Source organism: Nycticebus coucang, chromosome 2, assembly GCF_027406575.1.
Source record: "Nycticebus coucang isolate mNycCou1 chromosome 2, mNycCou1.pri, whole genome shotgun sequence".
NCBI classification, from domain to species: domain Eukaryota; kingdom Metazoa; phylum Chordata; class Mammalia; order Primates; family Lorisidae; genus Nycticebus; species Nycticebus coucang.
Window position 1 is genome coordinate 61,250,013 of NC_069781.1, and position 25,167 is coordinate 61,275,179.

General features: G+C 34.4%; 1 protein-coding gene across 6 annotated transcripts in view; it reads right to left on the reverse strand.

Moving 5' to 3' along the window:
* CNTLN (centlein) overlaps window positions 1-25,167 on the reverse strand; it is a 379,922-nt gene that overhangs the window by 128,940 nt on the left and 225,815 nt on the right. For all 6 annotated transcript variants that reach the window (XM_053572079.1, XM_053572076.1, XM_053572075.1 and 3 more), the window contains 3 exons: window positions 19,892-19,992; window positions 8,781-8,872; window positions 2,949-3,484 (listed from right to left, as the gene is read on the reverse strand). In XM_053572079.1, the coding sequence (XP_053428054.1) occupies window positions 2,949-3,484; window positions 8,781-8,872; window positions 19,892-19,992 (729 nt within the window). The remainder of the gene's footprint in view (window positions 1-2,948; window positions 3,485-8,780; window positions 8,873-19,891; window positions 19,993-25,167) is intronic.

Sequence of the window (25,167 nt, forward strand, 5' to 3'; positions counted from 1 at the left end):
CTGGCACTACAGGCACATGCCATCACACCTACCTAATTTTTTATTTTTTGTAGAGACAGAGTCTCACTGTGTTGCCCAGGCTATTCTCAAACTGTTGGGCTCAAGTCATCCTACTGTCTTGGCATCCCTTGGTTCTGAGACTGTAAGAGTGAGCCACCAAGCCCAGCCAGAACCAGCACTTTTAATAGAACATAGTTGTTAACAGAAAGGATGTAGCCTTCTGTGTCTATGGTAAGGTTCTTGTCATGCTTTTGAAAGGCTTCACATACCCTCTCTGTTCTGCAAATATGTGGGAAACTAATGGTAGAGGAAGAATAGATAGTGACATTTGTGATGGAGATTTCTCTGGCGCCATCTCCAGGATGATACGCTCTAAAGTACCTGTGATTATCTTCTATCTCTTCTTGGTAGAGAGGGGAAAAGGAACACTGTTATAGATTTATGTCCTGCTTTTAGGGGCAGGGCAGAGAGGCTTTTAACCTACTTTTTCTTCAATTGCCTTCAGCTCAAAATATGGCATATTATGGAATGGCATAATACTGTAGCTCCCAATCACCAGGCTCAGTGGACCTATACCAGTTAGTGGCCTGTTGGAAACCAAGCTGCACAGCAGGAGGTGAGCAGCAGTCCAGCAAGGGAAGCTTCATCTCTATTTACAGCCTCTCCCCATCACTGGCATCACCACCTGAGCTCTGCCTTCTGTCACATTAGTGGCGGCATCAGATTCTCATAGAGTGGGAACCCTATTGTAAACTGTATAGGCGAGGGATCTAGGTTGTGAGCTCTTTTAAGGATCTAATTCCCATCCACCCTGTCTGTGGAAAAATTATCTTTCATAAAACCATTCCCCAGTGCCAAAAGGGTTTGGGAACACTGGCATAAACTGCTTAATAAATTCTTATTCCTCCATTTTTCCTTACAAACTTAACTTTACTTTCTTTAATTTGCTAGGGATACTGAAATTCCATTTTTCTTCTTGAAAGTATAAACCACTCCTCCTGATTACAACCTATCACTGAATGATCATCCTCTTGTAAGTACTAGTCAACTATGGGAAATAAATATTAATAGGGTAATAATTATAAAATACAGTATCTTACATATATTAAATTATATATATACACCATTTTTATAACTTCTATTTTTCTTGGTATCCAAGTAACTTTCTTATATTTCAGACTATGAAAAGATAAGAAGAAATGTAATCTACTGAAGTCCCTGAAGATTCACTTCAGGATTTTTAATTGTTTCAGAATGTATTGTAATTGAGTGATTCCTGAGACTGTTCTGGCAGGCAGAAAATTTAACACTTACCACAGTGTAAAATTGAGTGTCACAGCTAAATAACTTAAATGACGGTCTTATATTTTAAGAGATATTATATGATACACCTCCAGAAACACGTGACTTTGTACATATGCACTAATGATGGGACTGTTTTACTAAATTTCACATATTCATACACACGTACTCACACATAAACTGTACTGCTATTTTATGAATAGTGTGGTATTATATAAAGTACCAAGTGCCTGAGATATAATTACTATCTGAAACTATAATTTTCTTGAATATACAGATAAATGCTTAGTGGGTTTTAAGTTAAGGAGGCTTTTATCTCTAATTGCTTTTGAGAACAGGGAAAAAGAACCTGGGTAACAGAAGTAGAAATGCAGATTTTTATCCTTCTGCCTTCCCATTATAAATTTGTTTTTTAAGTTTTTATAACTGCCTGAGGATCAGAGGCTTGACCTGATGATAATTTTAGACAGTGCTTTTCAAAGTTGTTGGCACAACAGATTCAGCTGGGAAGTTTCAAAAAAATACTAAAGAATGTATCCCAACCTAAAGGTTATAATTTAATTAGTCTAGGGTGTGGCCTGACAGTTCAAATGTTTATAACACCTCCAGGTGATTCTAAATTGCAACAAATTTGGGAACCATGTTTTAAGATACTTTTCAGTTCTATGTCTGTGATTACGAACTACTCAGAGGCATCCCAAATCTAAAACAGAACCACTATTAGGTTTATAAAACCAAACTAAAACAAAAATGAGGGAAAATAAGAGGAAATATGTCAATCTAAAACAAGGTAGAATTTTTAAAATTATGGCAAATTGAACAATTAGTTAGCATTTTTGGCAACACTGAACTTCCTTATTGTCTATAGATACAAAAAAGAGGTGCTTTATCATTCATTTGCCTTTGTGGTTTTGCTGATATGCTTCAAGTGCATATATGAATGTATAGCCCAGAGTAAGAGAAAAATATTACAGATTTTTAGTATTCTCCTGTTGCTATTCACTAGGGGTATATAACTTCAGACTAGGAATCTGCAGAGCTATAACTTTAAAGAACTAATTTTTAACCACCAATCAATTAAAGATAGTACAATGACTTTGCATAATACATACATGAAATAATTAGTGAAGATGGTTCTTAATTTAAAGGATGTTAAGCAGCTTGTAGACATCTGGTAACAAGCTGAAATGGGTCATTCAAAATTTATCTAACTAAATTAAGGGGGAAAAATGTTTCTCCTCCCAGGTTGGCATGTCACAAGATAACTAAACCGACTTAGTAGGCCTGCCTGGGAATCCTTAGCTGTCAGTGGTGAATATGCAAAGGGCCAGCAAATTAAATCAACCTGCCAAACTGTCAATTTCAAGCCTTATGACTGCATGAAAATAGCATCACTGGAAGAAATCAAGCATTGCCTTCTTTTGGGTTTCCTGGCACCTATTCAAATACTCATGCAGTTGTGGCTAATTTTGCATGCAAATTTCAGTCAATAAGCCCAGAACAAGACCTCCCAAGATATTTCAAAGGATCTGACAGTATTTTTTCTGAATACCAAATCAACAGTAGTTGAAATTCAATCTCCATTTGCTAGTGCTTTACATTTGCACAGTGTCCCCACCACAGAGCTAAGTTAATGAGAGCCCTACCTGCTTTCACTCACATCCTCCCAGCTGTCCTTGCTGAGGTTCTCAAACACATTGCTCATGACCTTGATGGAGTGATTGAGAATAGTGTAGCGACGACCCACAGAGCACTTTTTCTTGGCAGCTTTAAATTTAACCTTGGTAGTGGTTGTCTTACAATCAGACTGTCCAGATCTCACTTGCATGGTGGCCATCTCAGATTTAGCTTTGTCTGCTAAGTGGCGCAATTTCCCCACTGGGTTCATGAGCTCTTCATTTTCATTTCTCAATGCATTAGCTTCTGCCACTTGTCTCCGTAAGGAAGTGACTTCTCTCTCCAGCTCAATGATTTTTACTTGAAGTTCGGTTTTTTCTTTTTCTACATCTTTACTTTCCTTTACTAGCTGTTCTAGCTCTTTTTCTCTAGTCTCTGCCTCTTCTTGCTGCTCTTTTAAGAGAGATTTCAGGAAATGATTTTCTTTCATTAATTTTTTATTCCCTTCTTTTAATCTTCTTGACCTTTTCTCAAAAGATTTTAGTCGATTTTCCAACTCAATGACCTAAGCAGAAAATTTTAATTTACTCTTTTAAAAATCCAAGATCATAATCTAATAGCATATTTTTATCGTCTTTCTAACATATGAAAGAAAAATTATAATTAACACAAGGACAAAATAAATCTACAGTACTTAATTTCTAAATAATGTGGTATAGATAAATACATTCAAAAATGCAATAATACATCTGTTGAATACAAGACAGATGGTAAAAGAAGTTAAAATTCTAAAAGTGACACAGAACTAAGTATGCTAATAAACTGCAGCATTTTCTGAGATCACAAGTGCTTTGGCCAAATATTTTATTCACTGTGAAAAAGATATTTCAGAGAAAAACAATTTAGTTAAATATCCGAAAGTAGGTACATACAGAAACTGTATTAATAAATAACATTTTTATTCCGTATTCAATAATGACATAAAAAAGTGATGATTAAAAACAAAATAATCTACTGAGGCTGCTTTTTAATAAATTAGAAAAACATTATTTTAGTACTTACGTGTCCTTAGTTTACTAAGTAGAGGAACATTTTACCAAAAAATAAAGTCTAACAAATTTAAATTGTAATAATTTCAAGATTGCATATAAATTTAATTTTTTCCATTTATTTCAATAAACATTATTCTTGTGCTAGGACACAACAATGGTAATATATACTTCCAGATCTTTAGGAATCTCAAAATCTCTTTGAAAAGACAAACATAAACTTAATAAAGGATATAAGTGCATAAGTCTGAACATAAATGAAAGAGCAATTAATTCTAATTATCTTTTCAACACAGGAAAGACAGATGGTGAAAACTTAAAATCTTTTCTGGACTGAACTGGATTCAAATTAAGGATTCCATGCCTCTCCCACTAATTCACAAGCCACCTGAGAAAAAAAAGTTACCCAGACTTATAGAAAAAATGAACTGGAATCAAGAAAAAAGAAAAAAAATAGCAAGAAATCCATAATTGAAAAAATAATTGAAAAATCCATAAACTCATATTTACTTTTTTTTTAATTTCAGATTAATATGAGGATACAAACAATTAGGTTACAATGTTTGCTTTTGTTAGGTAAGGTCCCCATATGCCCTTACATTGCACCCATTAGGTGAGAGCACATCAATTTCCTTCTCTCCTCTGTTCTCTCCTCCATTCCTCCAACTTGAATTAAACTGATTTTTTTTCTTGTATGAGGGCATATATTAGTTTGTCTACTGGCTTCATATTAGCATTGAATATACTGAATATTTGCTTTTCCATTCTTTGATACTTTACTAAAGAGAATGCTCTCCAACTCTATCCAGGTTAATACAAAAGATATAAAGTTTCCATCTTTTTTTTATGGACTAATAGAATATTTACTTTTAAACAAATTCTAAGGCTGGGTGCAGTGGCTTATCAGCCTTTAATCCTAACACTCTGGGAAGCCAAGGTAGGAGGATCACTTGAGGTCAGAAGTTTGAGAATAGCCTGAACAAAAGTGAGAACCGTCTCTACAAAAATTACAAAAATTAGCCAGGTGTACTGGTGTGCACCTGTAGTCCCAGATGTTTGGAAGGCTGAGGCAGAAAGACCTCCAGTCTAGGAGTCTGAGGTTGTAGTGATCTATGATAACGTGACACTACTGCATTCTAGCCATAATGACGGAGAGAGACCCTGCCTTAAAACAACAACAATGACAACAAATTCTTCAAAGGAGAAACATTTCTGATGTATTGGCAACGGCAATGGTCTGAATGTTGCATCCCACCAAAATTTACATGTTCAAACCTAATTACCAATATGACAGTATTATGAGGTGGGTGGGGCCTTTGGGAGATGATTAGGTGAATGGGATTAGTGCCTGTTATAAAACAGACCCTAGGAGCTAGCTAGTTCCTTGACCTTCTACCATGTGAGGACCATTAGAAGATACTATCTATGAACCGGAAAGCAGGCCCTCACCAGACATCACATTTGTAGGGACACTTGATCTTGGTCGTCCCAGCTTCCAGAACAGTGAGAAATAAATTTCTGTTCTTTATAACCCACTCAGTTTATTAATATTTTGTCATAGCAGCCTGAAAAGACTAAGACAATAACAAATGATTTGAAATAATAATACTCCAGAATTTCACAGGACAAAACTTATGCATATCTGTAATACTTTTCAGTTTACTGAACATTACTATAATGCTGAAGATGTTGTTTCCTAAACATGAGTTTCAGTCATACCTGATTTATCTATCTTTTTAAACTGCCTATTGCTGGGAGTTCAAATTCCTTCCTTGAAATTAAAAGTTATTTATTGATTACCTATCCAATCCTGAATATTTCCCAGCACAATATGAAGAATCTCACCTAATTTTAATCACTTCTATTCCATAGTATAATATACTCACGTACTATTGAACTTTATATAGCACCTATCCTCACCTGGAGTAAAAGTTTCTGAAAAATTTTGTACCAGACTATAGCAGACCTCTGTGTATTTCTGTGAAAGAGATATTATTTCTTCTTAATGCAAATACTTCATTGGAGAGCCGGCTAATGTGGAAAAAAAGTAGAGGATTCAGCAAACATAAACTCTGGCTGAATCCTTTTTACTTTTTACAAATCATATACTATCTCCAAATTATATTCACCAGTCATTAAAATATATTACATATAAATAAGGAATGTGATCTCTTTATAGACCCTTCAGTTTCCCTCAGTGGATCTTTAATCATTCCCCAGTTTACTTTTTATAAAAAATATATATATATATTCTTTTTAAAAAATAATTTAACTTTTTAGATTCCAGGATGAAGTAGGAAAATATGCTATATTTTTTAAATACTATATATTTTGTGCAAGTCAGTACTAATACTGTTTTAATAGACCTTGTGGTAATATAAAAACATTAATAAGAAGCAGTGTGGTCCAGAGGAAATAGACTTTTGAGTTAGGTCTGGTCTACGTCTCACTTAAAAGTTCTGATTGCTTTAGCTGGTAACTGTGAAAGAGGATTCGTAATATCTACCTTGCAGGATTGTTGTGAGTATTAAAAGTGGAGCTATGTTTCAGAACTGGTCAAAATTACTTGTGTTTAAGTTTAAAAAGGAGGACAAATAATAAAACAGACAATACTTCTAAAGACTTTGAAAATGCAATGACCAGAGAATCCATTAGTATTATTTAAGGTATGTTATTTAAGCCTCCAAAATAGAAAGCCAAATTTCAATACATATTTGAAGATGAAAGTCGGAAGGATTGTTAAAGGCATTTAGTTTGTGTGCTACACATCAGCTCAAGCCCATATTTTATTTTAGTGCAGAAAATTTATTTACAATAATTAAGAGATGGTTCTTTTTAAAATTGAAATAAAACACTTAGCATTTTGAAGTATGTATATTAGTTTGCAAGGGCTGCCATAAGGAAGTATTCTAAGTCTAAGATCACTGTTTCAGTAGGGTTCGTTTCTTCTGAGGACTCTCTCCTTTGCTTGCAAACGGCAATCTTTTTCCTACATCTTCAAATGGACTTTCCTCTGCGTGTGTCTGTGTCCTAATTACCTTTTTTTGTAAGAATACCAGTCATATTAAATTAGCCACTCTAATAACCTCATTTTAATGTATTTACCTCTCTAAAGACCCTATCTACAAACAGTTATATTCTGAGATACTGAAAATAGGGCTTTCACATATAAATTTTGGGGAGACATAGTTCAGCCAATAACAGCGTGCAATATTAATATATTATTTTAAAGTAATCTGCTTATAGGTTTCACTACTACTTTATACTAATATTGTTTATATCTTATTACTGTATTTTTAAATCCATTTTGAGTGAGTTTCATATATTTCCTTTTATAGTAAGGAAACTCAACCATGAGGATTTAAATTGTGACCAATACAACTGAACTATGTTAGTATAAAGAATAATAATAAATTCATATTCGTTTTTCAGGCTTTAAAATGGATTTCTGGATCCACTATGGTAGTAGTTATTTATGACAGTTGGAATGAAATAAAAGCTTTCTGTTGGGTTTCAACCCTAAGGTAATAAATAGTAGCATAACATTATATATATATATATATATATATATCCATAGAACTACAAATTGTACAGAATCTGGCAACCCAATATTGTTCTGAAATAAAGATGATAAGCTAGTATAAACTGCATGACATTCTAGCTGGTAGTGCATAGATTATTTCAATTACTCATTTAAATTGAAGATAAATGAACACGAGCATTTCTTTTTTTTTTTTTTTTTATTGTTGGGGATTCATTGAGGGTACAATAAGCCAGTTACACTGATTGCAATTGTTAGGTAAAGTCCCTCTTGCAATCATGTCTTGAACACGAGCATTTCTTGTTCACTATGTTATTATGTTAATCTGATGTGTATCATTCAGTAATAATGAGATGAACTATTTGTTGCCTAACTAGATGGCAAGTGTTAGAAATGTAAGGAATCACATTATCTGCCATAAATGACTAGGTTTCTTACAAATCAGTTCACAGATGCAAGAAATATAAGTAGCTACATGAATATTTTTGTTTACTTATTTGTGCATTTCCAGCTTTATCTAAATATCACAGATTTGTAAAAAACAAAACCAGTCCAATATAGCCAAGTGAAAATCCGTTGTAAGAATAAATTATTTAAAGAGCATTTCCTTTAAACAGTAAGTGTTAATATAATCAAGCTTACTTAATTGAACTTGATAACTAATCACACAGGCACAAATATTAAGTATAAAATTCTGAAGTTAAATGTTAGCATTTTAAAACAGTATTTTAATATGAATGATAGCCACGCTGTATCATGACTACAGGGTTTACATAGTCATATTAAATAAAAAGCTATTCTAAATCACATAGATATAATTTTTATCTAAAATGAGTCATGCACATTTTCTACTTTAAAATTAAATTAATGAACATATTACAATTTATCCTCAGTTTTTAATTCAAATATTGAAAAATCTCCATATTTGTTAAAGTATAGCATAGTCTTATTATGATCTATTTTAAATTGCTAAGTTATAACTAATAAGCATATATAATCTAAATTTTTATAACATATTATTTTCATTCTCTCCATTTTATCTTTGGAAATATTTTTAATCTACACCAATGGAAGCACAAGTATAAATACATTTATTTCACCAACATTGATTTTTTTAACCCCATTTTGGCAAGCCAATGATTTTGAATTATAAATTTAAATTAAAGATTCATCCAAGATTTATGTTCATGAGCCCTCATTTTAAAATATAATCCTTTATGTTAAAATTCAGATTTAACTTGCTCAGCTCAATATCTTAAAGATTAGACTACCTTTTGTAATGTCTGCTCCAACATTTCTTTCCCATTCTTCTCTGGAGTACTCTTCTTGACCTCACCATCTTCGCTGTTTGTAAAGAGATATTCTAGTAGAGAATAAATAATACATTATGCTACTTGTGTACTACTGAAACACTGTCCTGTTATTTTAAACAAAAGGGTTCTATGGCTTTTCAATCATGAATAATCTAGGCTATTTTCTGGTCAAGTATTTAGCTACTAACTAAACGGTGACCTTTTTCAAGATTTTCAGTAACATAACTACGAATCTTTGTAGTGTCACTTTTTTTTTTCTGCAGTGTTAAGATTTTCAAAAGTACAATAGATTTCCAGGTTAACAATGCTACACTTTTTATTCCTATTTTCATTCCTTTGTAGACTATTCCCCCTTTGCCTTAAAAGCAGAATTCATTGCCTTTTTATCTATACCGTCACTACTAGTTTTGTTCTCTGGATCTTGTTCCCTGCCAGGAGGATCACAGTGATTGTGGAACAAAGCAAACAGTAACAGAATGAGGGTGGACTGAGACTGTTACACCTGCTACCACCAGCCTTTTTTTCAAGTGAAAGATCATGCACTAGGCAGGGCATACCATAAAAAGCACATTTCTCAAAATCTAAAGCTTCATAACAAATAGAAAGCCAGGTTTATGGGTGAAGTTATTTCTATACATCATTCCTATACTAGCTATATTTAAATACCAAAATAAGCAAAAATCTGCTAGCAACTTGACATTAAAGGATAAATCATAAAACTTCAGTTAATATCATCAAAATTAAATGATACTAAAACCTATAAATTTTTTCTTATCAGATAAATTATTATGACAAATTTAACTACCATTTTCTTACTAAATTACTTTTAGAATATAACATTTCTTAAAGAATAAATAAATGGACAAAAAAGGACACATAAAGCTAAAAGGATATATATCTGTGTTAGCCTGAGATGATTTTGCTTTAAAGTATGCTTGGCTGCTATAGGTCAGTGTAAAACTTTGATTTATCAACAAAGGAAAAAGAAAACAATATTATTCTCTGTAGAGTAGAAATCCTCTTGGTATAAACAGTGACTAACAAGTTTGTTAGAGTGAATTAGGCATTTCTTTTGTCTTTGAAACATGACATACCCAATTAAAACTTCTGTACTCATAAAATAAATAGAACACTATCCTAAGGATAATAAAAGCTAAAACAGGTAGAATGTGCCACCTGGGGAATAAGTACCTTTACCTTGATGATAATCTATCAGTTCCCAAGTTTCTTCTTCAAGTCCCCTAACACCACAGTGCTGAATTCATTTACAACACTCTTTCAGCAATAAAGAAGTAATATGCAAATATAATTCATCCTTTCTAATCATTTAAATATCTTCCATAGTTCTGAGTGAAATAGTTACCTTAAAAGTAAGATAATACTTCTATATTCAAGAGCAAAGAATGATGACAATACCTAAATAACTCCAATAAAATAAATGGTAAAGATTGATTTAAAAGTGAATTTGCTGGGTTTTTGCTTCTGGGTGTGTACAAGGCCCACTGGTGGACTGGCTAACCATGTTCACCTATGGTCATATGCTGAAAAGTTTGCTTCTCACCTTCACAGTTTTATAAAGAACATTCAAGCTGTTATGCCTAACCCATAAAAAGGAACAAGGATCCTACTGTCTGCCTCTTGCTTCCTCTTGCTTTTCTTCCCCTTCGAAGATCTCATGATTTGTGAAATAAACCAAGACGATCTAGTCAGAAATATACATTTCTATTTTTTTCCCTATTGTTAATGTGTGAGCATAAGCTTCACTTTATTGGAAATTTAAAAAAATATTTAGGTTTAAATGCTTTACTTTTATTTTTACTGCAGGGTGTCCCAAAGTTGCCCCTAAAGTTGCCATGCATAAGACAAGTGGGAAATTGTAGCTAAATTTAACTTTATTTACAAAATATTCATTATGAACTTTTAGGAAACATTTACAAGATATTCTCTATATACTGCCCACCTCTTTGTGAAATTCTGTAGTGAGTATTTTGTAAATAAAGGTACAGTTAGCTACCATTTTCCATTTTCTCCATGTATGGCAACTTTAGGGGCAGGTTTGAGACACACTGTTCTATAAAAATTCATTATGATTTATAATCTTTCTCAGGAATTTCTTCTCTCTCCTTTTTATTTCTTTTTCTATTTAACTTTTACATTTGCATATACATAGTTGTTTAGGCTTATTTTATTGTGTTTTCTATATTTTTCTTTTCCATTAATCCTTTTGGCTTATATTAAAAAATAAGCTAAATTCTTCTGCAACATTTTATTTTTATTTTCCTTTTAGATTATTTATTTTAACTATTATAACAAATTATTTTAAAAATCTATGATTTGCTAGATATGGTGGCTCACGCTTATAATACCAGCACTTTGGGAGGATAAAGCAGGAGGACCAAATTAGTTCAGGAGTTCATAACCTTGGTAACAGCATGACCCTGTCTCTACAAAAATGAAAATTAGCTGAGCATGGTGGTATGCTCCTGAAATCCCAGCTACTCAGGAGGCTGAGGCAAGGAGATCTCTTAAGCTCAAGAGTTTGAGGGGGTACTGAGCTATGATGATGTCACTGTGAACAACAGAGCAAGACCCTGTTCTCTTAAAAAAAAAACAAAAAAAACTATTATTATATTTTTCTTTTTTTTTATTTAATTTGATGATTCCTATGTAATTTCTCTTAAACGTCTATTTGTGATTTTAACAATTTGAGAACTAGGAAAAGGAAATAGGTGCCAATTGTTTTATGGCCAGTATCCTAAAGAAAATAGATCAGGCTTTAAATTGGAAGTTTCTTATGATACAATAAGAAACATACACAGTGGTCCTTTGGTATCTGTGGGAGATTGGTTCCAGAATCTCCCTAGGATACCAAAATTCAAAGATGTTCAAGTCCCTAAATAGAAAGATGTAGTATTTGCATTATAACCTATGCACATTCTCATGTACACTTTAAATATCTCCATATTGTTTATAATAACTAATATAGTATAAATGCTGTATGAATAATTTTAATACTATATTGTTTAGGGAATAATGACAAGAAAGAAAAATCTGTATATACTCAATACAGATGCAAATTTTTCCTCAAATATTTTTGATCTGCCATTTGTTGGTTCTACACCTCCATTATGCATGCCTGATTTGAAGAACTGAATGCTGATCTGTTCCATGGTTCCCTGGACCCTATAAAGAAAGCCCTTCAAGATGTCAAACTAGACAAGTCATAGATTCATGACATTGTCCTGATTTGTAGTTCTACTTGTATCACCAAGATTCAAAAGCTTCTGCAAGATTTCTTCAATGGAAAAGAATTGAAGAAGAGCATCAACTTGATGAGGCTGTTGCTTATGGTGCAGCTGTCCAGGTAGCCATCCTGTCTGGTGACAAATCTGAGAATGTTCAAGATTTGTTGCTCTTAGATATCACTCCTCTTTCTCATGGTATTTTTATTTATTTTAATTTTAATTTAATATGATTAATTAATTTTTTGAGATAGATAAAAATATATTGATAGATATAAAATATTGTTTTAGATATAAAACAATATATTTTGTTTGTTTGCTTACTTTGTTGCCCTCGGTAGAGTGCCATGACGTCATAGCTCACAGCACCCTCAAACTCTTGGCCTCAAGTGATCCTCTTGCCTTAGCCTCCCAGGTAAATGGGACTACAGGCACCTGACACAATGTCTGGCTACTTTTTTTTTAAATTTTTTTCTTTTTAGAGACAGGTCTCACTCTTGCTCAGGCTGGTCTTGAACTCCTGAGCTCAAGCAATATACTTGTCTTGGCTTCTCAGAGAGCTGAGATTACAGGCATGGGCTACCGCATCTGGCTTTCTTGTGGCATTGAAACTGCTGGTGGAGTTATGACTGTACTCATTAAGCACAATACTACCATTCCCACCAAGCAGACACAGACCTTCACTACCTACTCTGACAACGAGCCTGGCATGCTCATTCAGGTTTACGAAGGTTAGCATGCTATGGACAAGGGTAATAACTTGCTTGGCAAGTTTGAACTCAGAGGCATACCTCCTGCCCCCTCTAGTGTTCCTCAGAATGAAGTCACTTTTGATATTGATACCAATGGCATTCTTAAGGTCTCTGCTGTGGGTAAGAGCACAGGAAAATAGAATAAGATTACCATCACTAACGACAATGGGTGTTTGAGCAAGGAAGACATTGACTGTGTAGTCAGGAAGTATGTGAGAAGTATAAGGCTGAAGAGGAGAAGCAGAGGGACAAGTTTCATCAAAGAATTCACTTGAGTCCTATGCATTTAACACGAAAGAAACTGTTGAAGGTGAGAAACTTTAAGGCAAGATCAGTGATGAGGACAAAGAGAAGATTCTTGACAAGTGTAATGAAATTATCAACTGGCTTGACAAGAACCAGACTGCAGAGAAGAAAGAAAGTGAACATCAGCAGAAGGAGCTGGAGAAAGTCTACAACTCCATAATTACCAAGCTGTAGAAGAATGCAGGAGGAACACTAAGAGGAATGCCTGGGGGCTTCCCTGGTGGAGGTGCTCCCCCTTGTGGTGGTGTATCTTCAAGCCCCACCATTGAAGAGGTGGATTAAGCCAACTCAAATGAAGATGTAGCGTTGTTTCACAAAGGAGAACAGTGAAGGATCCAAATTTGAAGCAAATTATGTGGCAGATTTGAAGCAGAGCTGCTATAATAAATTACTAACCATTATTAATACTTGAATATGGAACATGTGCACAGGGAAAGGAAATCACATTGCCCTTTAGAGGTGCTATATTGAGAGTGGAAAAAGCAATGTCTCAAATAAAACTGTATTACAAATTGGCAGGAAAAAAAAAGATTATGTCTTTTCTAGATGTAATTGATAAGGAAAGGAAGAGAGTACTATGCCCAATGGTCCAGAGATATTAAATGATATAGCAAATTTGGGGGGTGGGAGGGTTTGTGCTGATTTTTCAGTTCTAAGGTAGAAAAATAACACTAAATTATGAAAGAAAAAGCTAAAATGGTAGGCAAGTGCTATTTTTCAATGGAGTAGGGGAATTTAGGCTTTTTTTCTATTATGAATAAGAAGTCACTAAGAGGGCAGTACCTGTGGCTCAGTGGGTGGGGCACAGCAGCATGCACAGAGACTGGCGGGTTCGAACCCAGCCCGTCCCGGGCCAGCTAAAACAACAGTGATAACTGCAACCAAAAAACAGCCAGGCATTATTTCAAGTGCCTGTGGTCCTGGCTGCTTGGGAGACTGAGGCAAGGGAACCGCTTAAGCCCAGGAGTTAGAGGTTGCTGGGAGCTGTGATGCCATGGTACTGTACCCAAGGCAACAGCTTCAGACTCTGTCTCAAAAAAAAAGAAGTCATTAAGAGAGTAATATGAGATCAGGAAGTCTGAAAATTAATATACCAAGAGCAGGGAGGCTGGAAGGAATGCTGTCTGTCATATCAGATAGCAATTATAAGCAGTATAAAACAAAATAATAGTTTAATCTTTCCTTTCTTGATAATACATATATTGAATGGGTTTAGAATAATTCTTATTTATTCTCTTTAAATATTAGGTATTAGGTATATCCTCAATAGATTAATAACTGTGTATGACATTATGTACAGAAATAATTACTTAACATTGGCCAGGTGTGGTGGCTCATGCCTATAAATCCTAGTAACTTTGGGAGACTAAGACAGGAAGTTTGCTTGAGGCCAGGAGTTGGAGACCAGCTTGAGCAAAAGTGAGACCTCATTCCTACAAAAATTAGAAAAATTAGCTTGGCATGGTAGCACACACCTATAGTCCCAGCTACTTGGGAAGCTGAGGTGATACAGGATTCCACCACTCAGGGCTAGACAGGGAACCCCCACCCCCACCCCTCCTGTTCTCTAGGCCCAGGTGAGATCAGAGGTAAGACCCCCATTTGCAGGCACAAGCAGACTGCCTTTTCGGGATGCACCCTCTGGGCTCTGATAAGATCGTGAACAAAGCAGCCTGTGATGGTTTTTTGGGTGGTCCCACATTGGGTAGGAGCACACACCCTAATCCTGTCTCAGGGACAAAGACTGTAAAATCCTCTAGATTTAAGACCCCTAGATAAAAGAGCCCACATGGAGACTCCCAAGGGAGTTCTTCATCTTTCCCCTTCCAGAAGCTCTGGTGCTTTCTTACTTCTTCTGTATTCCTTTCTAACTTCTAATAAAAGTCCTATCTTACCACTGATCTGTGGTCTGTGGGTTCATTCTTTGAATCCCCGAGATCAAGGACCTGCTGAAGAGTGAAATTCCAGTATCAGAGGCAGGAGGATCACTCAAACCTAAGTGTTTGAGGTTGCATGAGCTCTGATGATACCACTGCACCCTAGCTTGGTGACAGCAAGATTTTGGGAAGGAAAGGGGATGGGATATTGGCTTTTTTTTTTTTTTTTGTAGAGACAGTCTCACTGTACCGCCCTCGGTAGAGTGCCGTGGCATCACACGGCTCACAGCAACCTCTAACTCTTTGGCTTACGCGATTCTCTTGCCTCAGCCTCCCAAGCAGCTGGGACTACAGGCACCCACCACAACGCCCGGCTATTTTTTTTGTTGCAGTTTGGCCGGGGCTGGGTTTGAACCCGCCACCCTCGGCATATGGAGCCGGCACCCTACTCACTGAGTCACAGGCGCCGCCCAGGATATTGGCTTTTTTGGGAAAAAAAAAACCTGAATGCACCTGAAAGTGTTCTCTTGAATTTATCTCTAAATTAAAACACTTTAATTTATCTCTAAATTAAAACAGAATGGCTATTTCCCAAGGCCTGTTTTGGTCAGTTTCCAAAAATTGTGTGTATCCAACACAATCTTTCCTTAATAGTAAGGAAACTTGAAGTATATGCCAGATATTCTAAACTCAAATTGTATGCTGCCCAACACTATGTAAGTCTTAGTGTTTTCTTTTTAAGTAATATTTAATAACAACCTAAAATTTGTAATCCATTTACTCCATCGTAGATGCTTTATTCCTAGATTCCTAGCCAGATCATCTAGAAAGCCATATCCTTGCAGTATATAATAATAGCCCTAAAATACTTTCTTTTGTTGGCTTATATCACACTATGGTAGATTATTACTCAGCAAATGCTGACTCTCCTCTCTTCTATATTCAAAGAAGGAATACAGATCCCTGCTCCACTAATGTTGAGTTTGGTCAGGTGATTTGCTTGAACTGAGAGAATGTGGATATAAATAATAGAGTGCCTGTTAAGAGCCAAGCACTCAAGAAATTGTAATTTTGATTGCCCTTTGTATGTTTCCAACACTCACATTGAAAACAACATGCCTAGGTAATCGCTGCCCCTTTAGCCTGGGCCTGATTAGGACATATGGAGCTGACCTAAATCCAATATGCTGCCTCAAGGTAAGGTATCCTGCCAACCACAGACTTGCAGCGGGAAAGCACGGTTATCTCTGCTAATCTACAGACCCATAAGCAAGAAATTAATGTTTGTTATTGGATGCTATTGAGATTTTGTGAGTGGTTACTTATTCAGCAAGCAAAAGTTGATGGATACAGAAATTGGTAACTCTAAGTGGGGTTTTGGTGTAATAAAAACCTAAATTATGTAGCATGATATTGGGAATGGGTCGGTGTCAAACATATGTCACAAGAGGCTGAGAAAATGACCCATAATATATAGTGGCAAAACATTTGGTAAACTGCCATCTGGTGTAACATGGAAGGCAAAACACATACCTAGTAAATTTGTTACACTGAGTAAGGAAGTGCCGAGGCAGAATGCTGATAGTATGAATTAGTTACTGCTGGCTGTACTCAAGTAGGTACAATAAGAAAGATCTGAGCTCATAGAGGAACTGGCTGTCGACATATAGGAAGTACATAAGTCCCAGTACTTTAGGATTGGAAAATGAAACTGTCACTGTATGAAAGGAATACTCAAACAATGGCAACATAAAGGCCCATTCTAAGATGCTGACATTAAAAGCTGGCCTCACAGGGTTTGGCTGTCATGCCTTTTGCCAATAATCTCTGAAGGGAATAAAGCAATTACTGGAAGATGCTTTCAGGTAGATAACTTTCAGAAACATTAAGTGCAAGAGCCTAAAAAGTCCAATATGTGTCCCCAACCTACCACAGAAACTAATACTGATAATATGAATTGTTGCTACCTGTATTTAATAAGGTGACTTGTTTTAGCCAAAGAAATGTGGGTACGTATTACAATGTGCCTATTTCAAACCCATCTCCATGTTTACACTTGTCCCTTTACGATCAAGAATCACATCTGTAGCTTGAAAGAGAGCTAGATCAGAAAACCTGCAGCAACAGAGCTGCTTCAGCCAAGTCACAGATCCACCTGCAGTAAATGAAGGCTTGCTATTGTTTGTGAATGAGTTTTCCCATTTGCTTGTATCTTGCACTGTTTGATTGATAACACAAGCCCTCAGCGTTCAGTGAAGAACAGCAAAAGGAGTGGTTTTATGAACAACATACTCATGCACTTAAAGACTGAGGAGTCTAGCTCCTGGCCAAAGGCTATGTGTGCCTTTTCAGGCTTGACTGTAAGTCATTATTAAGGTTTTATCTGGTGTGTCTTAAGGAGAAATGCTGCCCTCGCCAACTGGACAGGATACATAGCCAGTGACTGAAGCCTCTGAAGGGAGTTACGAGTCAAGGACCTAGATTTTCCTGGTCAAGTACTGAAGTCCTCCTGGCCAACCACACTCCTACGCATATCTCTATTCTTAATAATTAGTTTTCATATAGTCCTTATCTGGCTTTTGTCCCAGTTACTTTTTATTATTATTGGTTAATACGAGGATATATACAATTAGGTTTACACATGCATCAGGTAATGGATGCCTGGATTGTTCCCACTTTTTGGCTATTACAAATAATTCTTTTTAATTCTCTTGCACATATAACTAGGAGTGGAATTGCTGTGTGATACACAGTTGTCCCTTGGTATCCTCAGAGCACTGGTTCCAGGACCCCTAACAGGTACCAAAATCCATGATGCTTAAATCTCTTGTATAAAATGGCCTAGCATTTGCATATAACCTATGTGCATCCACCTATATACTTAAATCATCTCTATATTACTCAAAATACCTAATAAAATGCAAATAGTTATGTAAGTAGTTGTTATGATTTGTTCTTTATAATTTTTTGTTTTTTGAGACAAAGTTTCACTCTGTCTCCAGGCAAGAGTTCATGGCATTATCATACTTACTGCAATCTTAAACTCCTGGGTTCAAGGGATCTATCTGCTTTAGCCTCCCTAGTAGCAGGGACTATATAAAGATGTTAATCTTTAATGCCTCTAAAATTAAAATATGCTTTTTTAGAGTAATCCCATCTTTAATATTTTTTAATTTTTAAGGTTGGAGAAAACTTTTAGAAATTAGTATCTCTTGAATCAAATAAAACATTTATTTAAAGTGCAATAGCTTATATACCTCTTTCTCTGTTTCTTTTCATTTGGTTGGCTCCAAACAAATATAAATGTAAAACTTTTTTTTCAAAATAGTATGTTTTAGTATTCTTTTTATATAATTTGTCTATCTAGGCTTCTTTCCTATCAAGAGATGGCTGTATGATAATTGCTAAAGATTTTTATTTTTAACTGGTTGAGAATTTTTCTTTGCTTCCTTTTTATTCTTATTGCTTGAATGTTTATAAATGTGCATAAATTTTAATTTTTCAAAAACAATAAGGTTGTTTCCTAATAGGTTATTATTTTCAAAAAGTAAACCAAGGATTAAGTCTTAGAAGAAGTTCCAATGGAAGAGACAGAGAAGAATAAGAAGTACAACAAAAAAACAAGTGTTTCAAGAACTGGTAATATAGTAAGGTTGCACTAAAATGTTAATAGAAGCTCAATTCACAATGGCAAAGATGTGGAAACAACCCAGGGCCTATCTACCCATGAATGGATTAATAAACTGTGGTATATGATGGACAATTTGCATCTTTTATATTTACTTGGATGGATTTGGAGAATATTCTCCTAAATAAAGTATCTCAAGAACAGAAAATCAAGTAGCTCATATACTCAGTATTAGTCTGAAAATAGTAGAAGAACAACTATAGGCCCACATAAGAAAAACACAATTAAATTTGAGAGGCGGGGGAAGGGGGCTTGATTGGTTCTCATCTATGAGGTACAATGTAGGGGTAGGTGGTACCCTTCCCGAGTGAAAAACTCAACTACAGTTTTACCTTACAAATGCAAAAACATGACCTAATCGTATATATCCTCATATTAACCAATACTAATAATAAAAAGTAAGCTTAAAATATGATGAAAATTAAAGGTGTAAATATAGGGGTTCAAATATAGTTGGTCTTGACAAGTCACCAGTGACCTAAGTATCAACAACTAGAACAACAGTAACTGGGACAAAAGCCAGATGAGGACTATATATGAAAACTAATTATTAAGTATAAATTGTCAAAATCTAAAAGTACAATGGTAATAATTAGGCTGCAGCAGGTTAAGTAATAAAAATCCTATCGTATCAACCTCATTAACTATTTCTAATGAGGTACTGCAATTGTTTAGTAAATACAGTTACCTTAATTTTAACAAAAGAATTATCTTTTTGCAAATGCAGCAGAGAAACGTTCCCTACTACTGAATATTTTTAGGCTATGGTTAAGGACGCTGGAGATCTGAGGATTTCCAAGTCTTCTTCTAACTCTGAGATTTAAATTCCAGAAAAACATATGAGAACTAAATGATTTCCAAAAAAAATATAATGTCAAAAAATGAATTATTGATATTGACTATAAGGCTATGTGATACATAAAACTGAAAAAGGAAAATATTATCAATAAATAATAAAAATGAATTGCTTTTTCCTTTATCAAACATCTCCTTAGAATTTTAAAAAATTATAGAAGTAACTTTTAGGTGTTCTATTTATCTGATTTTCTCATTAAAAGGGGAAATGTTAGTGAATTCAGTTAGTATAGAAAGGAGAGAGGGAGAAAATGGATAAAAACATTAAAAGAAATTGAAAGTAAAGACATCAAGAACTAGATAATTTAAAAATTCCAAAGCTAACCATTTATTTGCACAAAAAGTTTACCTTCTTTTTTCTCTGCCATACACCTATTCAGTTCTTGTATTGTTGCCTTATCAATAGATATTTGTACTTTAAGTTCATCCAATTCTTCTTGAAGATTCATCCTATAAAAAATAAAGCAATAAACAATTCATTAAATGTATAAGCTAAAGAATAATGCAACAAAGATAGTGAAGATATTTAAAACATGTAAAATAGATAATAAAATAAAAGCAAAAAAAATTAATATTCACAAACCCTAAAAGTTACAATTGAATTTTAAAGGGGATCTTTTATAATTCTTTTTTATTTTTTTAATGAGGATCTTAAAAATAAAATGTTTTAAGTAATGTTTCACAAACCCTAAAAGTTACAATTGAATTTTAAAGGGGATCTTTTATAATTCTTTTTTATTTTTTTAATGAGGATCTTAAAAATAAAATGTTTTAAGTAAGTGATGTCTATTAACTTTGTCTCAATAAACATGTGAAATGCTCAAAATATAGACCATATCATTTCAAAAAATCATGTACTTAGTTGCTGGACCATGTTCTAACACAAATAGGCTGGGTAAAATAGTAATAAAAATGTTAATACATACCACTGAAAGCAAGGACAATAAATCTCTGGATTCCAAATAAAGGCAAAGAATCCTTACCAGTAAAAAGGAATTCATTTGTTATGGTGAGTATTTGATCTGGATCAAATACTGTCCAAGAGGAACTCAGACTGTGAGACCTGAGTGGGAATGGATGTTTAAATTCAAGATCCTACATGGCTAAGAGCCAAAATGAGATAAGTATGTGAAGCTGGGAGAAGAAAATTGGTTGCATGAAAACCTGAGTATCTGAGCTTATTGGGTTAGAGTTCCTTTAAATTAGTCCTCTTCTAGTCTGAGGGGAAAACAGAGTCAACCACATGATATTACAATCCTAAGCCTATAACAGTAGGTTCTAAGTAGAGCCAAATACATTTAGAGAAAAATGAAGAATCAATAGTAATACATATATAACAAAAACTGGTATATGGCCAGTGTATACTGGTGAATTCAGGAAGACACAATAATCCCTAAAGGGAGGCTTCCACAGCTGAAAAAAATGTATAGGAGAAAAAGTACTACAGAAAATAATTCTCAAAAAAGTCAAACTTGAAAATAAGAATAAACATAGTAATAAGTTCAAAACTGTGAATGGTGGGATCACACCTCCAGTGGATAATGTAAGGGTACGTGTCGGATCTATTAAGTATAGAGTATAAATGTCTTAACACAATAATTAAGTAGACAAGATGAGGTATGTATTAACCAGTGTGATATAAGCATTCCTAATTCTATATGAAATCAGCACACTGTACCCCATAAATGCATTAATGTATACATGATCTATGTGTTTATGACTTAATAATAATAATAAAAAAAAGTGAACGACAGTCCACCTATTACTATGCCCAAAATGGGAGAATGTGTAACAGGAGAATAGAGATAATAGAACTAAATTAATTTTAGCAATTAGAGTATTAAAAATGATTTTTAAAAAGAAAAAGAGGTGATAAAAGTATATAAAAAAGAACAGGGGATTATTAAAAGATGACAAGTTTGGGCAACATACACAGACGATATCACTACAAACTAATTTTTTTTTAAAATTAGCTGGGCATAGTGGCATGTGCCTATAGTAGCTACTAAGAAGGCTGAGATAGAAGGACCTAGGTTATAGTGAACTATGATTATGCCACTGCACTTTAGCGTGCCACTGCACTCATCTTAATCAATCAACAAATCAATCAATACAGATAAGGAAAACAACAAAATTATATATCTAGGAATACTAAAGGAAACAGCAAAAAATTAATAATAATAACATTTAACTGAAATTATAACTTCAATGGATGGGTTAAATAGCATGCAGAAAAAAGCTAATGATCATATTGAATGGAATAAAACTGAAAGCATTCACACTCTGAACTGGAACTAGACAAGAATGCCCACTGTCGCTACTGCTATTCAACATAGTGCTGGAAGTCCTAGCTATTGCAATCAGGCAAGACAGGGAGCTAAAGGGTATTAAAATGGGAACAGAAATGGTTAAACTCTCTTTGTGGATGACATAATGTTATACCTGGAAAAGCCCAGGGAATCAACTACAAAGCTCTTAGATGTGATCAAGGAATATTGCAGTGTCTCAGGATACAAAATCAATGCCCACAAATGAGTACTAAAACAGTCAAGCTGAGAATAAAATCCAAGACTCTATACCTTTTACAGTAGCTCCAAAGAAAAATGAAATATCTAGGAATATATCTAACAAAGGATGTGAAAGATCTCTATAAAGAGAACTATGAAACCCTGAGGAAAGAAATAGCAGAAGACATTAACAAATGGAAGAACATATCATGCTCGTGGCTGGGAAGAATCAACATCATTAAAATGTCCATACTAAAAAAGCAATCTACAGACTTAATGCAATTCCCATAAACATACCAACCAACGTATCATACTTTAAAGAACTTGAAAAAATAGTACTTCATTTCATATGGAACCAGAAAAAAACCCCGAATAGCCAGTACAATACTTACAAATAAAAACAAATCTGGAAGCATCACATTACTAAACTTCAGGTTATATTAACAAGTCTGAAGTAATCACAATAGCATGGTACTTGCACAAAAATAGAGGTGTAGAACTACGGACTAGAATAGAGAATTTGGAAATGAACCCGGCCACATATCACTATTTGATCTTTGACAAACCAGAAAAAAACATGCACTGGGGAAAAAGAATCCCTATTTAATAAATGGTGCTAGAAGAACTAGTCAGCCACATGTAGGAGACTGAAAGTGGACCCCCACCTCTCACCATTGACTCTCGCTGGATAAAATATTTAAATTTGAGACATGAAATAATAAAAGTTCTAGAAGAGAGTGTGGGGAAAATGCTTGACAATAGTGGCCTGGGAAAAGATATTATGAAGAAGACCCCCCAGGCAATTGCAGCAACACCAAAAATAAATAGTTAGATCAAGCTAAAATGTTTCTGCTCAGCTAAGAGTACCACAACTAAAGTAAACAGACAACCTTTGGAATGGGAGAAGATTTTTGCATGTTATGAATCAAAAACAGAAAACTTAAATTAATCAACAAGAAAAAAGCAAACAATGCCATCTATAAGTGGACAAGAGACTTGAACAGAAAATTCTCTGAAGATGACAGACGACTGGCCAACAAACACATGAAATAATGCTTATCTTCTTTAATCATCAGAGAAATGCGAATCAAAACTACTCTGAGATATTACCTAACTCCAGTGAGATTAGTCCACATCACAAAGTCCCAAATCTGCAAATGCTGGTGTGGATGTGGAGAGAAGGGAACACTTCTACACTGCTGGTGAGACTGCAAACTAATATAACCTTTATGGAAAGAAGTATGGAGAATTTCTTCAAGAACTAAAAGTTGTTCTTCCATTTGATCCCACAATTCCATTACTAGGTATCTACCCAAAAGAACAAAACTCATTTTACCACAATGACATTTGCACCAGAATGTTTCCTGCAGATCAATTCACAATTGGCAAGACAGGGAAGCAACCCAGATGCCCATCAATCCATGAATGGATTAACAAATTGTGGCATCTGTATACCATAGAGTACTATTCAGCCATAAGAAAAGATGAAGACTTTGCATCTTTTGTTTACCTGGATGGAGTTGAAACACATTCTTCTAAGTAAAGTATCTCAAGAATGGAAGAAAAATAAATAAATAACCAATGCACTCAAGACTAATATGAAACCAATACACAGACAACTACATGCCCACACTAATGATAAAACACAAATACAGTCTACCAAGGGGGAAGAAGAAGGAGCAAGAGAGGACAGGGGAGCAGGAAGGGCAATTGGAAGAATCTCACTGAATGTGTACAATGTGAGGGTGTTCAGCACACCCCCCTGGGTGAAGGGCTCAACTGCAACTTGAACTTTACCTTAGAATTGAAAACAATGTAACTTAAGGGCGGCGCCTGTGGCTCAGCGGGTAGGGCGCCGGTCCCATATGCCGGAGGTGGCGGGTTCAAACCCACCCCGGCCAAAAAAAAAAAAAAAAAAAAAAACAATGTAACTTAAAAAATTGTGCCCTCATATTAATTTGAAATTATAAAAAAGAAAATTGGTAAAATGGAAGACAACACAAGGGGACAAAAGAAGGAAAATAGCAGAGGTATATAAAGTGTGTTGGAATGAGAAGTTTGGGAAGCTTCCAACAGACATTATTGAATGAGAGAACTGAGAAATGGGGTGGGGGGGAAGGGAGACAAGAGTCAAAATACAATAGCAGAGGGTTTGAGAACAGATGAATTAACAGATTAAGAAAGTATCAAAAATTACAGGCAGAATAAACAAAATTATACACACACTTGGAAATATCATAGTGAAACTGCAAGACACCAAAGAAAGAAACATCCTTAAATCAATCAGATTGAGAAGAAAAAATCTCTAATTAAAGAACTTTAGAAAAACTGCCAACTTGTATCATAAGCAAAGCCAGAAGAAAAATAAATAGTATCTTCCACATGCCAATGTTTACCATTCATAGATCCTGGATAAAAAAAAAAAAATCATTAAAGAATGTATTTGAAGAAGAAAAAAACTCAAAAGCAAGGTATAAAACAAAATAGGCAATGATGAGGAAAGGCACTGGCTAATGTGTGCATATAAGCAAAGTAAAAATTTATTATGTAAAGCAATCTAACAATCTTAAATAGAGATCTGTAATAAGGTAGAACTAAAGTTTTCGACAACCAAATGATATATGACAAATGGACAGAGATAAAGAGATAAAGAATTTTAAGGTCCTTGTATTGCTGTAGGAATGTAAAGGTACTGATGAACTTTAGATCTTGTTAAATAAATAATGTATGTTAAATATCAAGAACACTTATTTAAAGAAAGGAAATCAAATATAACATTTAGAAAATAGAGGAGGTCAAGAAGTATTTTTAAATGTAGCTAACCAAATCAAAGGCAAGAAAATAATTTTTAAAAAGTAACATAAGAAAAATAAAATATACACTAAGAAAAAACAATATTAAGTTAAAGATGGTCATCACATAATTATCAAACATGACTTACCATGAAAATATATTAGTTCTAAATTTTCAAGGTACTCAATATTATAAAGATAAAAACTTTATAATAATTCAAATGGTAAAAGGTATAGAAAAGAAAATATATGTAGTCTCTGCTTTCCCTCAGTCTACTTCTTGAAAACACTGATGTTTACAGTCTGATGTATATATTTTTTGTTCA